At 41.2% G+C, this 13,009-nt stretch overlaps 1 protein-coding gene and 2 long non-coding RNA genes across 3 annotated transcripts; 1 reads left to right on the top strand and 2 right to left on the bottom strand.

The window, feature by feature from the left end:
• Positions 1-1,122: 1,122 nt before the first annotated feature.
• On the top strand, positions 1,123-2,877 carry LOC135595704 (uncharacterized). The gene is made up of 2 exons (XR_010480607.1): positions 1,123-1,290; positions 1,765-2,877. It is a non-coding gene; the product is annotated as an uncharacterized LOC135595704 (long non-coding RNA).
• A 1,103-nt stretch (positions 2,878-3,980) lies between these two features.
• LOC135594791 (uncharacterized) lies at positions 3,981-6,293 on the bottom strand. Its single transcript, XM_065085300.1, has one exon. The coding sequence runs from the start codon at positions 6,291-6,293 to the stop codon at positions 3,981-3,983; it is 2,313 nt and encodes a 770-aa protein (XP_064941372.1).
• Positions 6,294-7,739: 1,446 nt separating this feature from the next.
• Positions 7,740-10,003, bottom strand: LOC135595703 (uncharacterized). The gene is made up of 2 exons (XR_010480606.1): positions 9,235-10,003; positions 7,740-8,017 (listed from the first exon to the last, which is right to left on the bottom strand). It is a non-coding gene; the product is annotated as an uncharacterized LOC135595703 (long non-coding RNA).
• Positions 10,004-13,009: the final 3,006 nt, after the last annotated feature.

The following is a 13,009-nucleotide window of genomic DNA, read 5'->3' as shown; positions in this document are numbered from 1 at the left end:
TACTAATACGAAGATAAATAATGATTTATCATATGACGTCGAATCGGAGCAGTAATAGACATATTTAATCTTACATCAATCGAAGAATAATGAAATCAAATAAAAGCTAAGAGGTCACAGTTATCAGTATATGTTGTTTGAGACTTGCATCTCTCTCTCTCTCTCTCTCTCTCGAAGAGGCAGCGGGAACCACAAGCAGAAGACATCCAAACTGCAGCAGGCTGGCATGGAGCAGACCATAATAAATGCCAATCAAACTCCATCCAAGTCCACAAAAAGGTGGATTTGCACAAATAATTCAAGAGGAAGTGTGAGCATCAGCCAACCTTGGAAAGATAAAAGCTTCATCTCTCAAGTGCAATCCATTTACGATGATGATGACAGACAAGGCTGACTGTCATGCAGCCCCATGCATTATACTCTGATGAATCACTGAAGGACTAATGGCTATTTTTAGCTGAAGCTTACATATCAACATCACGGAATTATGGATGACAGCCAGACTTGCTGGACCAGTCACGCTGATATCATCATTCGAGTTGATCGTTTCCTCCTCACGTCACAAAATTTTTTCACTCTATTTTTTTTGTCTTCGTTATTACCGTGAAAATGGATCCCAATGTTAGATTGATATATGTATATCTGCAACTTCATAAACTAAATAAAGATATTATTACTTCGATGATCAAATTAAGTGTGAGTTAAAACCAAGAATTTAGTTTTTTTTATATACATAAGTACATATACATATGTTATATCAAGACATGAATTAAAAATGGTTACTATAATTATCGGGTAGTTTAGACTTTGATAGATCATTAGCTTAGCTTTAATCATAACACCTTGCAGATGTTGAAGAGATAGATTTTATAACTATTTTTAATTTTCTGCAACGATAAATATGGACATATTTCTTAGAAATAGGCAGCGTTTGACCCAAGTCGCCGAGGAATCGGACGCGGCTGAAGTGTATCACCGATCGGGACGGGTTTGCTTTGTATGATAGCCTTCACCTTTCGCTAAGGCCAGCGTCGATGACGACCAAAACACGTAGTCTACAGCGATAGCCACCACCTTCCCCACCTTCTATTAATTCCTCTGCTTCTTCTTCGATCCCCAACCCCCCTCTCTCTCTCTCTCTCTCTCTCTCGCTCTGTTAACTCTTTGGTTCTATCGCACACGCAACGGTGTTGGGGAGAATCACATTAATTGGTGGAGGAGAAACAGATGAAAAGAATGGTTTGGTCTCGAGAAAACGCTGTCGATGGTTGCTTAGACACTCTCAAACCGGTAATCTTTCCACTTTCTTCTGTTTCTCCTGTCGATTAATATATATAAATATTATGCATTAATTTCAAGCAAATCGACCGTGTGAGTTTCTTTGGAAACCAATCTACCTTTATCTTTCTTATTGCATACAACTTTTTCTTCTTGGATCAAACATCTTCTGCAACCATTGATCACTCGCCAAGAATGTAGGGAAATCAAAAGTACTCTTTTGTCTGTAACAGTAAGTTTATGTGACCTTCCATCGGACAAAGCATATATATAAACATATCTTTCATTGTTCACAAGTTTTGATGTAATTTAATAGTTCACAGTCTTTAAACAAAGATATATTTTGTAAGAGCACGAAATCAGATGTATTATTAAGATCGTAAAGTATATACTCCAAGTTTGGGTGTTAGATATGGTCGGAAATACAAGGCATTTAAATCAACCTATGAACGAGCTAAATGCGCTAGTTTTCTCTTCCTTTTCTAGCTTTCCCGGGACAGTGGAAGAAGAAGAAGAAGAAGAAGAAATGATGGTCATCCATCAGCGGAACCTGCGAGCGACGAGTTCGTATCGGCCCTGGCGGCCGGCATGGGTGCCAAGCTAATAGTACAAGTCTCACCGGAGGCATCCCAATCCACGGGAGCACTCGCCGCCGCAGCTCGACAAACCGGAGGCAGACTCGTCTGCATCATCCCGGAGGAGGTGTCGCTCGCTCCCACGAAGGATGTCGTCGAGGAGTCCGGCGTGGACGACGCGGTGGAGTTCAAGGTGGGCGACCCGTATCACGAGCACATCGGCTGCTCTCTGGTGGGCTGCAAGTCCGACCCGTACGCAGGCCTGCTCGAGCTGCTCCGCTTCAATCCGAGGAGTTCGGTGGCGATCGCTAACTGTCTGCGGGGAGGGAGGAGGGGCCGATAGGCGAAGATGGGATGGAGGTGACGATGATAGGGAAGATTGAGGAGGTGGGAAGGACGGGGACGACGGCAGGCGGCGTGGAACGGCGGAAGAGCGCGAAGGGATCAGGGCGGAGGAGGCCGCGCAGCAAAAGCAGATGGGTGAGGAAGATCGATGAGAGGGGAGAGGAGCACTTCTTTAGGTTACCCATTTCCCTCGAACCTGTACGCGTATCGGGTGGCGGCAGAAGTGGGTGATGCGGCCGAGAAGAAGATGATGACGGTGATGAGCCATGAAGTACTACTACTGGTTGATAGATATCTCGTATGCCTAATGCTGCACCACTTACTTCATGGAAATCTCATCATATCAACAGTTCTCGTTCATCGGATCACCTCATGTTGGATCTGATCCTCGAGGGTTTCTTATGCTATGGGTTGTGATCATACAAAGAGTGGATAGAATTCTGAACCACGAGAGATGAACATTATAAATTTCGCGTCGACTGTGTCGTCCGCTGATGGCGATCTCTCTTTGCTGATAGAATTCTACAAGAACTGAAGAGGTGCTGAAACCATTTGTATCTTCCCAAGTACGACTACCTTGAAGACATGTCAAACGTCCAGATTCATTGTTACCATGTTGATTATTTGTTATTGTTATTATTTTTTCAAATTAGAGTATTTGAGGTTATCTTAATCTTTATAGATAGAATCTTGTCCGTACAAAGCTTAAGAAGAATTAGAAACCTAATGAGAACAAAAATGACAGTAGCAATGAGAAATAAAAAAGTCTGCTAAATGTATTCTTATTAATTTTTAACTTAAATATCAATTAATAGGTCAATAAAATTAATAAATCAGTTAACCTATTAAACTTGATTCGTGATATTTCATATCGGAATCTATACTATTATCAATTTTGACTGAAGTATTTTGATCAAAGAGATGGAATCATTAATTTACCTCTTAGATCATTTGATTATTAAAGAAAAGAATAACAGCATCCTAAATGCATTGATTTAAACAAATTAGAATATACTGATTTCTGATGTTCATCGTTTCCAACTCATAATCAAGTCCATGATCAGGAATATCAGGTTTTAGAAGCAGCTAATTAAGCTTAAAATTTTCACTTTGAACATCACATCATATAAAAAAACAAGAGAAATTTCCCAACCCTATCAACGACTGAATGATTTTAATTTTGCAAGCATGAAACGCGTACACGAAAAGAATATATTACAGAAATTACAAAAATTATTTTGATGGGCAGGAAAGTCGAGGTTCACAAAATCCCATGACTTACAATGTTGTCGGCTATAAATTTCAGAATCCTCAAAAGCGGAGGCTGACTCAGACGGGAATTGAGTTTTTTTTCCCCCTTCGCATAGAATTATTCTCATACTTATTGCTTATCCTCACTCATAAAAGTATTTTTATGGTTGGATTTCTTGTTCTCTAAGTAACTTGGTTCCTATTTTCCAAAAATACAGGACCGAGGTGTCAACATTCTCGTCTGCATGAACTGTACGTAAAGACACTTGCCTTGTTGTCTTTTGTTTCTCGGAGGTAATCCTCCACATTCTACACCCTCAATAAAACGATGAATCTGAAATCTTCTTAGTCTACGAAACCCTTATTTATATTTCTGTGGAAGAAGAACAGTCTTCATCACACTTGATCATGGCGTGGGCAAGTCGACGCATGAAGAAAGCTACCACAGGAACAACACAAGACTTGACTTACTACTGCACTATACTACTACATTTCATGGACTTGCTGCAATCTGGTCTTCCACAAGAAGGGCTAAAGAGCAACCACTGAAACTGCCTCGTACTCCACACGCTTTCTGAATCTTTGGGGAAGAAGACAATAACCACCAACCCGCTGCTGAAGGTATATCGCCGCTGCAAAAAGCAAACCTTCACAAGGAACGATGACATCCCACACCAGCGAGTAAAAATCTCCGTCTGGACTTGCGTAGATGTACGATGAATCAATGCGACGGTTATAACTGCGAGAGCGATAAGCGTCGTACAGATGAGGCAAAGCTCGGGTGATCGTGATTCCGACGTAGAAGAAAGGCGTCAGGATCTTATCTTTGGAGTTCCGACAGACGTTAAGAACGATCTGAGGGAGCAGAAATCCGTCGAGCACTAAGCCAGCATAAGGGACCAAATCCTCCCAGCGAGAACCGTATCGCTGCCTGCTGAATTCCGACCTCTGCAGGTGGTGCCTTGAGCTGATGAGCCAAGTGAGCAGCGCCCCGGCGAAGTAGAGAGGCAAGCACAGCTTGAGCGTCGTCCACTCCGCGACGCGGTGCCCCTTGTTCTCGTCCGATGACCTCGCGGACCACGCCATTTGAAGCAGGTGGAAGGAGAGGAACAGTGCTAAGCCGGATAAGATCCTCACGATGACCTCATGAACGTCGAGCCACCCACCGCTCCGCAGACTTAGAAAGCCAGACCGACTGCGGTTCGCGAACAAGGCTTCAAAGTTCAGCACCAGAGGAATCACGTAGCCAAGGATAAGAACACCGAGCATGGTGATCGACATGGAAGGCAGGGCGTCACGGTGCTTCTTGGCGTGGAAGGTCTGCAACCCAATGCAAATGCACGACAACGTGAGAGAGATCATGACCATGACGATTTCGACATCCATCCTCCAAATCGCTTCAGTTACTTCTGCTGCGTAAATTTGCTGAGAATACAACTTTATAGGGTCAAAGTGCAGAGGGTCCTGCTTACTCCTTGTGGTGTTGATGGTGCCACTGATACGATCTCCCATCTTCGAGTGGAGAGGGGGAAACTGGATATTGATTAAGATCTCACAGTCAATTGCTGTTTGGTTTTTGGTGGGCAAACTCGGAGATCCACATCCCTTCATGCAGAGTGTTCCACTTCCAGCATCGTATATCCCCTCAGCAGCGATGCCAAACTGTTCGCCCCCCTCAGCGGAAGCAGAGTACATATAATAGCTTATGGCATAGCTTACGTTCCAAACACTTTGATTCTTCGCGACCCAGTCAGCTGCAGGCACGAAGCTTGCCGTCTCCGACGTCGTAACGAAGTCATAATCATCACAAAACTCGTCGCCCATAGAAAAGACATTAGCTTCCCCCCATCCACTTCGGCCGCCGGCATCCTCCACCGCGATACTGAACCGCATGTCGCGGGAACATCTTCCATCTGGATACCTTTCCTCGCTCGACTGTGTGCTGCCACTTCTCACCTTGCAAGGCCCGCTGACAGAATCTATTAGGGTGTAGTTATATCTCAGCCCAGGAATCGTGACCATTCGCCCACCCGACCGGTGGAACGAGACCATGCTGAAGTAGCCAGGGTCTCTCTTCTTCTTGTTACTCCACATATGACCGACCACGTCCTTTCTTCTCAGCGTCAGGACAGTTGGGAACCATAAGCTCAGTCCGATCGAGCAATCACCAACAGAGGGACTCGCCTGTGAACTCCCTTCAAGAATGTGACAGGCTATGAGACAGAGACGATTCTTAACATGGTCCCAATAGCCTTCACCCATCATGGACTTCTTAGGCACCATCGGGACATCATATGAAAGATAACTGGAATTGGAGAATTCGATGTAGAGATGCAACCGGCCGTTCTCCGAGCACTGTATCATATCGAAGGACAAGAATCTAGCGGAGAACCCAAAGCTACTACTTAGAGTTCCACAGTTGCTACCGGTGCAGCCACTGCCGTAGTCTAGCTGAAATGTTCTACCAGTCATATACCGGAGGAGATGACTACAAACAGAAGTAGGCCCGAAACTTAGTGATTCCTCCTGGAATGGAAGAGAGGAGCATGAGTGGTTGGCTTGGGGGATCATCGTGAAAACATACTCCTTTTGAGCATAGGCTACAAGCGAGATGGGATCGATGTGGTGGGGCCCCAAGCTCTCGACAGTCCCGCTCACCAGACTGGTAGAGATGTTGGAAGTCTTGGGGTAGTTGAGCTTCAAAACAGCAGAAAGATGAAGTCGATCACCTAAGGGCTTGTAGAAGATCCCGTGACCAACCATACAAAGCTCACCGGAGGCGTCCCAATCCACGGGAGCCCTCGCCGCTGCAGCTCGACAAACCGGAGGCAGACTCGTCTGCATCATCCCGGAGGAGGTGTCGCTCGCTCCCACGAAGGATGTCGTCGAGGAGTCCGGCGTGGACGACGCGGTGGAGTTCAAGGTGGGCGACCCGTATCACGAGCACATCGGCTGCTCTCTGGTGGGCTGCAAGTCCGACCCGTACGCAGGCCTGCTCGAGCTGCTCCGCTTCAATCCGAGGAGTTCGGTGGCGATCGCTAACTGTCTGCGGGGAGGGAGGAGGGGCCGATAGGCGAAGATGGGATGGAGGTGACGATGATAGGGAAGATTGAGGAGGTGGGAAGGACGGGGACGACGGCAGGCGGCGTGGAACGGCGGAAGAGCGCGAAGGGATCAGGGCGGAGGAGGCCGCGCAGCAAAAGCAGATGGGTGAGGAAGATCGATGAGAGGGGAGAGGAGCACTTCTTTAGGTTACCCATTTCCCTCGAACCTGTACGCGTATCGGGTGGCGGCAGAAGTGGGTGATGCGGCCGAGAAGAAGATGATGACGGTGATGAGCCATCAAGTACTACTACTGGTTGATAGATATCTCGTATGCCTAATGCTGCACCACTTACTTCATGGAAATCTCATCATATCAACAGTTCTCGTTCATCGTATCACCTCATGTTGGATCTGATCCTCGAGGGTTTCTTATGCTATGGGTTGTGATCATACAAAGAGTGGATAGAATTCTGAACCACGAGAGATGAACATTATAAATTTCGCGTCGACTGTGTCGTCCGCTGATGGCGATCTCTCTTTGCTGATAGAATTCTACAAGAACTGAAGAGGTGCTGAAACCATTTGTATCTTCCCAAGTACGACTACCTTGAAGACATGTCAAACGTCCAGATTCATTGTTACCATGTTGATTATTTGTTATTGTTATTATTTTTTCAAATTAGAGTATTTGAGGTTATCTTAATCTTTATACATAGAATCTTGTCCGTACAAAGCTTAAGAAGAATTAGAAACCTAATGAGAACAAAAATGACAGTAGCAATGAGAAAAAAAAAAGTCTGCTAAATGTATTCTTATTAATTTTTAACTTAAATATCAATTAATAGGTCAATAAAATTAATAAATCAGTTAACCTATTAAACTTGATTCGTGATATTTCATATCGGAATCTATACTATTATCAATTTTGACTGAAGTATTTTGATCAGAGAGATGGAATCATTAATTTACCTCTTACATCATTTGATTATTAAAGAAAAGAATAACAGCATCCTAAATGCATTGATTTAAACAAATTAGAATATACTGATTTCTGATGTTCATCGTTTCCAACTCATAATCAAGTCCATGATCAGGAATATCAGGTTTTAGAAGCAGCTAATTAAGCTTAAAATTTTCACTTTGACCATCACATCAGATAAAAAAATAAGAGAATTTTCCCAACCCTATCAACGACTGAATGACGTTAATTTTGCAAGCATGAAACGCATACCCGAAAAGAATATATTAGCAGAAATTGCAAAAGTTATTTTGATGGGTAGAAAAGTCGAGGTTCACAAAATCCCATGACTTACAATGTTGTCGGCTATAAATTTCAGAATCCTCAAAAGGAAAAGGGGAAAAAAGAGAGGAGAAAAATGCTCATACATGTCTCTTCAATGGAGAAGAAAAAATGGGTTAATAGTTTCAACCTAATTCTAATGATTTGGTCAAAAGTTCTACGCTATTTCCATCCTCTCTAGACTTGGAACTTCATAGCCTTCTCAACAATCTATGTTGTGAACCTGCAGACGAAATGGTCTTCATCAGCCTGTACGGAAGAAGAAATGAAAATACTAGGAATGATCATGCAAAAATATTTTTGTGAATGATCAATCACCCAATTTCATTCAAACACCACAAATTAACCCCACACTCTACTCAGAAAGCATTTAATGTTGAGTTGAAAAGATGGCAAATGATATACATACATCTAGAAAGCTATGACAAACAACATACAAAAAAAAATTATATATGTTGTGCAAGTTGAAAACTCGACCACACATAAATCTTGCTTGAGCATCACTACTGAATAACAGAGGCATACATTACAATTCAAGCAATCTACCTAGTCTGTACTGGAATGCCAAAAAGGTAGTGTGGCAGCTATATTACAAGTCTAATTTTCGGATAAATCTGCTCTAATTTGAGAATGCAAGAAAATGGTTGTAGATAATGTCATAAAAACAAAATCATAAGAGGTAGGATGCACAACCCAGCTTTCTAATCGGATTTAACATCATTATTAAATGTTGTACTGCTTCAACAAATGAACTGATAATCCCTGGTAGACTGGAAATCCAATGAGCCCAGAGACTCAAGACGTGTGATAGATGATTAGATCAACAGCAGTAAACATAGCAAGTGGAAGACTTAACTAAAAGGAATTAGGTTGGATTTGATGGTAAGCCATACCCTGGAATTTGCAACAGATGAGAGGTAATTAGAAAAAACAACTTAACTCCAGCAATCTGATTATCAAGATTGCAAATTAGAGAAAGCTACAATAGAAGCAAAAATCTGCGCCTCAAAAAGATGTTGATACTAGTTTCATGCATATCAAAACATCTTCGGAAGCCTGAAAATATCCGCTCAGTCTGTCTCTCTTGACCGGTTGCTTGGAAATTGGAATGGCTAGACCGGAACTAAAATATCGAGTCAGGCTTATAAATTACATGCATGATGGTATACTATGAGCTTTTTGATTGTGTGAGATATCAATACTGAAGATACTCGAGGTTAAAAAATTTGGGGATTTCAAAGGTGAATCATGATCAGTTCACAAACAAAGTTTCTTCCTAATAACTTATGTTAAACAGGATAAATTAATTGTATGCTTGAGAAACCAACACAAAATTAAAGCAAAAGAGATGTTATTGACAATAAAGTATATGGAGGTGCATTGATGAGCAATAAATCTGCAAGTTATGTAACATTGTCAAGCTAATTAACAAAGAAATACCTGGCTTGGACCATGAGGAGATTTGTCGCTTACCTTCCTGAACGTTCAATCTTGGCTTCTTAATAAAAAATATCAGTTGCCTGAAAAATAGCAATAACTAAATTATCAACATTGCTAATTTTTCAGTCACGTCCTCCTGGATGTGGCTTGAACAATAAAAAAAATTCTTTCCTGCCCATTTTGAAGTTTGTAGTGTTCTTTGCTCGTGACTAGTCGGAAGTAACATTTTCACTGGAAGATATATCTGTTGCACTTATAACATCACTTCCTCTTACTACTCTGCTATATATAACTTTAAATGACTGTGATCCATATGGCCTATTGAGCAAACTTATAGGCAGCTTTAGTGTCTGTTTACGGCGATTTCTACCCTTGATGTATATGCTAAAGCTTCCCTCACCCTCATACTTTTTGCTACTCCTGAAGACATGCCTTCCACCACTATGCTGTGCATCTTGTCTGAAAACCGTCTCAGATTCCAAGTCGGTAATTTTTGTATTATTTCTGTGAGATTCTTCAGATTCCCGTTTCTCTAACCAGTTACCATCCAGCGGTTTACAAATGTCTATAATCTGGGATATCTCATTATTCTCTTCTGTTTTGGTCCCTTCTTCAGTATTGTTATCCGATGGAAGGTCTAGACTCACATCAGTTCTTAAATGAGATGTTATAATTGGTTCCAACACGGATTCAGAAGTTGGACTAATGATGGGTGGCAAAGATGAGAAGTCCACAGGATGAGAACCAGACCATACTGATCCTGGCGCAAAGTCAGAAGAAGCAGCAGCAAGCGAGGAGGAAGAGGGAGAGTGGAATCAAAGAAGAAGAAGAAGAAGAAGAATAATAAGAAGAAGAAGAATAATAAGAAGAAGAAGAAGAAGAAGAAAAAGAAGATGAAGCAAGCGAGGAGGAGGGAGAGTGGAATCAAAGCCATGTAATTCTTGCAGAGAGAGCAGAGTAATGAGCTGACGCCTCAACCTGCGTGATATGGAACGAGACATCACGTCCTTGACGCCCTTTCTTCCAACCCAATTTACGCTTAACGTTACCGCCACGGTCGAATCACGCTTAATTGTAGAAGAAGAAGTTGAATGTTATTGACATATCCTCCGTCTTTATATACAGGTTAAAAGGAGAAGTTTCCTCAACGGGTTAGAGGATTTCCCGTAGAGAAATTTCCTCAACAGTTAGGGAAATCTCATCTACTTATCAGAACCAACCATCTCGACCGTTGAGGAAATGGTTGGTTCTGATAAGTAGATGAGATTTCCCTAACTGTTGAGGAAATTTCTCTACTCTGTTGAGGGAAATCCTCTAACCCGTTGAGGAAACTTCTCCTTTTAACCTGTATATAAAGACGGAGGATATGTCAATAACATTCAACTTCTTCTTCTACAACTAAGCGTGATTCGACCGTGGCTCTACAACTAAGCGTGATTCGACCGTGGCGGTAACGTTAAGCGTAAATTGGGTTGGAAGAAAGGGCGTCAAGGACGTGATGTCTCGTTCCATATCACGCAGGTTGAGGCGTCAGCTCATTACTCTGCTCTCTCTGCAAGAATTACATGGCTTTGATTCCACTCTCCCTCCTCCTCGCTTGCTTCATCTTCTTTTTCTTCTTCTTTTCTTCTTCTTCTTCTTCTTCTTCTTCTTCTTCTTCTTCTTCTTCTTCTTCTTATTATTATTCTTCTTCTTCTTCTTCTTCTTTGATTCCACTCTCCCTCCTCCTCCTCGCTTGCTGCTTCTTCTTCTTCTTTTCTTCCACTCTCCCTCCTCCTCCTCGCTTGCTTCTTCTTCTTCTTCTTGCTCTCATGACGGCACCGTGTTGAGGCATTCCCGACCACGACGATGCCATGCTTTTCCCAGTTTAATCTGTGGCGCGGAGCATTGGATCACATCGCCCGCTACTAATGAAATCGGTGTGATGTGGTAAGTAAACCTGAGGCGAGAATGCAGCAGCCACCGAGCGTCGTGCATCGACCCGTAGCCATTGGAATCCCATGGGCGCCTTCAATCTGCCGCTGCACTCGAATGCTTCGATGATAAGTATTTTAAGAGTCCTAAAATTAGATTTGAAATTATTCGATCCGTTAAAAATGTAATTATGAAAAACACCCTTTCATGAGTTTGGATATGTTTAAATAATACTATTTATTCGTCAACGTTTTGCAAGTGAGTCCACAAAGGATCGAGAAAGGAATTTGAATCTGGATTTGTGCTAATTCAAAAGAGATTTTTATTTTTTTTTTGTGCTGTGAAGAATCTGATTTATGGATGTAGGTAAGAATTGTGGAATCATATATTTTGCATCAGTTTTCTAATTTATTTTTTTATCATTAATTTTAAAAGTTTTCTCTTTCCATAATATACATGATGTTTGTGATATATCTTCTTTAAATTCATACGACAATACCACATGTTAAATTAATTCTTATGTGTATTCAAATTCGTTCAAATCGAAGCATCAAGGGTCAAATTAAATCAAATAAAAAAAATGATTCGGTTCAAAGGAAGGTACTTCAAACTAAAATCATTTGGAACCTAAGTAATCGATTACGTATGGATTAAGCTACTGTCAAAATCATCAAGCCTCAAGAAGAGTAAAGGTAATAATACATCTTATTGATCCATACTTCTAAAAATGTTTAGATATTTTAACGATACAATTAAAAAGTTAAAATTATAAACTTAGAAAACTATTACTTTTTAAGTGAGCTTGATTCAAATCGATTAATCAAATAAACAAGATATCTTTTCAAATTAAAATTATTTATAATCTTTAAAACTAAATTACTGATGAACCGATTCAGATTAAATCGGTTCGAAACCAATTCGATTAGGTTTGATTTAATTTTTTGATTCGATTTGAATACCCCTATTAATATTACATTGCATTCTTGCATTACTTTCTTCTTCTAAAGAATTCTTCGACATAACTGTCATTCCATAACATGCAAGATATTGTCCCCATCTCATTTATGACTCTTCGCCTTGTAATACAACAATTCTGATCCGTGGGGACGAATACAACTCATGCTCTTTGACCCATGCTGTCATTTTTTTTTTTTTTTTGTCTATCATACTATGACTATGATTGATTTTGTTCACGAGAAACATGTTTCTTACGTTAATGCACAGAGGGAGTAATATGTTATTAGATTTCGTGTTAATCGAAGTCTCACGTATTAGATTAATCTATTTATATACTTATGTTTTTATGGAGTGGATACAAGATCGTTCAAAGCATTACCAATCTTTATGCGTTCTCCATGAACTCAGCCCCAATAATATGTTGAGGCAAAGGAAGACGAGAGACGTGAACGGGATGCAATTACGAGGGACGACGATGATGATTCCTCGTGGAAAAGACACGCAATTAGATGGAGATTACGAAAAGAAATGACATTCCACTTGCAAAAACTGTACATGATTTCTTTATTAATCTCCACGAGTTAAGCTAAGGTGGATGACTTTCCTGGGATTGGACTCCATCCCAATTCCCAATTAACAGCTTGTAACATATCAACCAATTATGAAAGGAATTAATGATTTATTATTGGTAATTTAACTTGAATGGTTGGAGTCATTAGGTTGAATGATGAGCGTTCACTACATTATGACCAATCGATGAACGTTGATGCATGGAGCCCACTGCAGTCGGTGATACCACGTTCTGTTCTTCGTCGTCAAGCTTCGGTCTTCCTCTATATATATATATATATATATATATATATACACACACACACACACACTTGCCCTTCTTCTTTTACGCCTT

This window comes from Musa acuminata, chromosome BXJ1-10 (genome assembly GCF_036884655.1).
Source record: "Musa acuminata AAA Group cultivar baxijiao chromosome BXJ1-10, Cavendish_Baxijiao_AAA, whole genome shotgun sequence".
In the NCBI taxonomy this organism is placed as follows: domain Eukaryota; kingdom Viridiplantae; phylum Streptophyta; class Magnoliopsida; order Zingiberales; family Musaceae; genus Musa; species Musa acuminata.
Note: the sequence above shows the minus strand (reverse complement) of the source record. Positions and strands in the feature narration are given on the sequence as shown.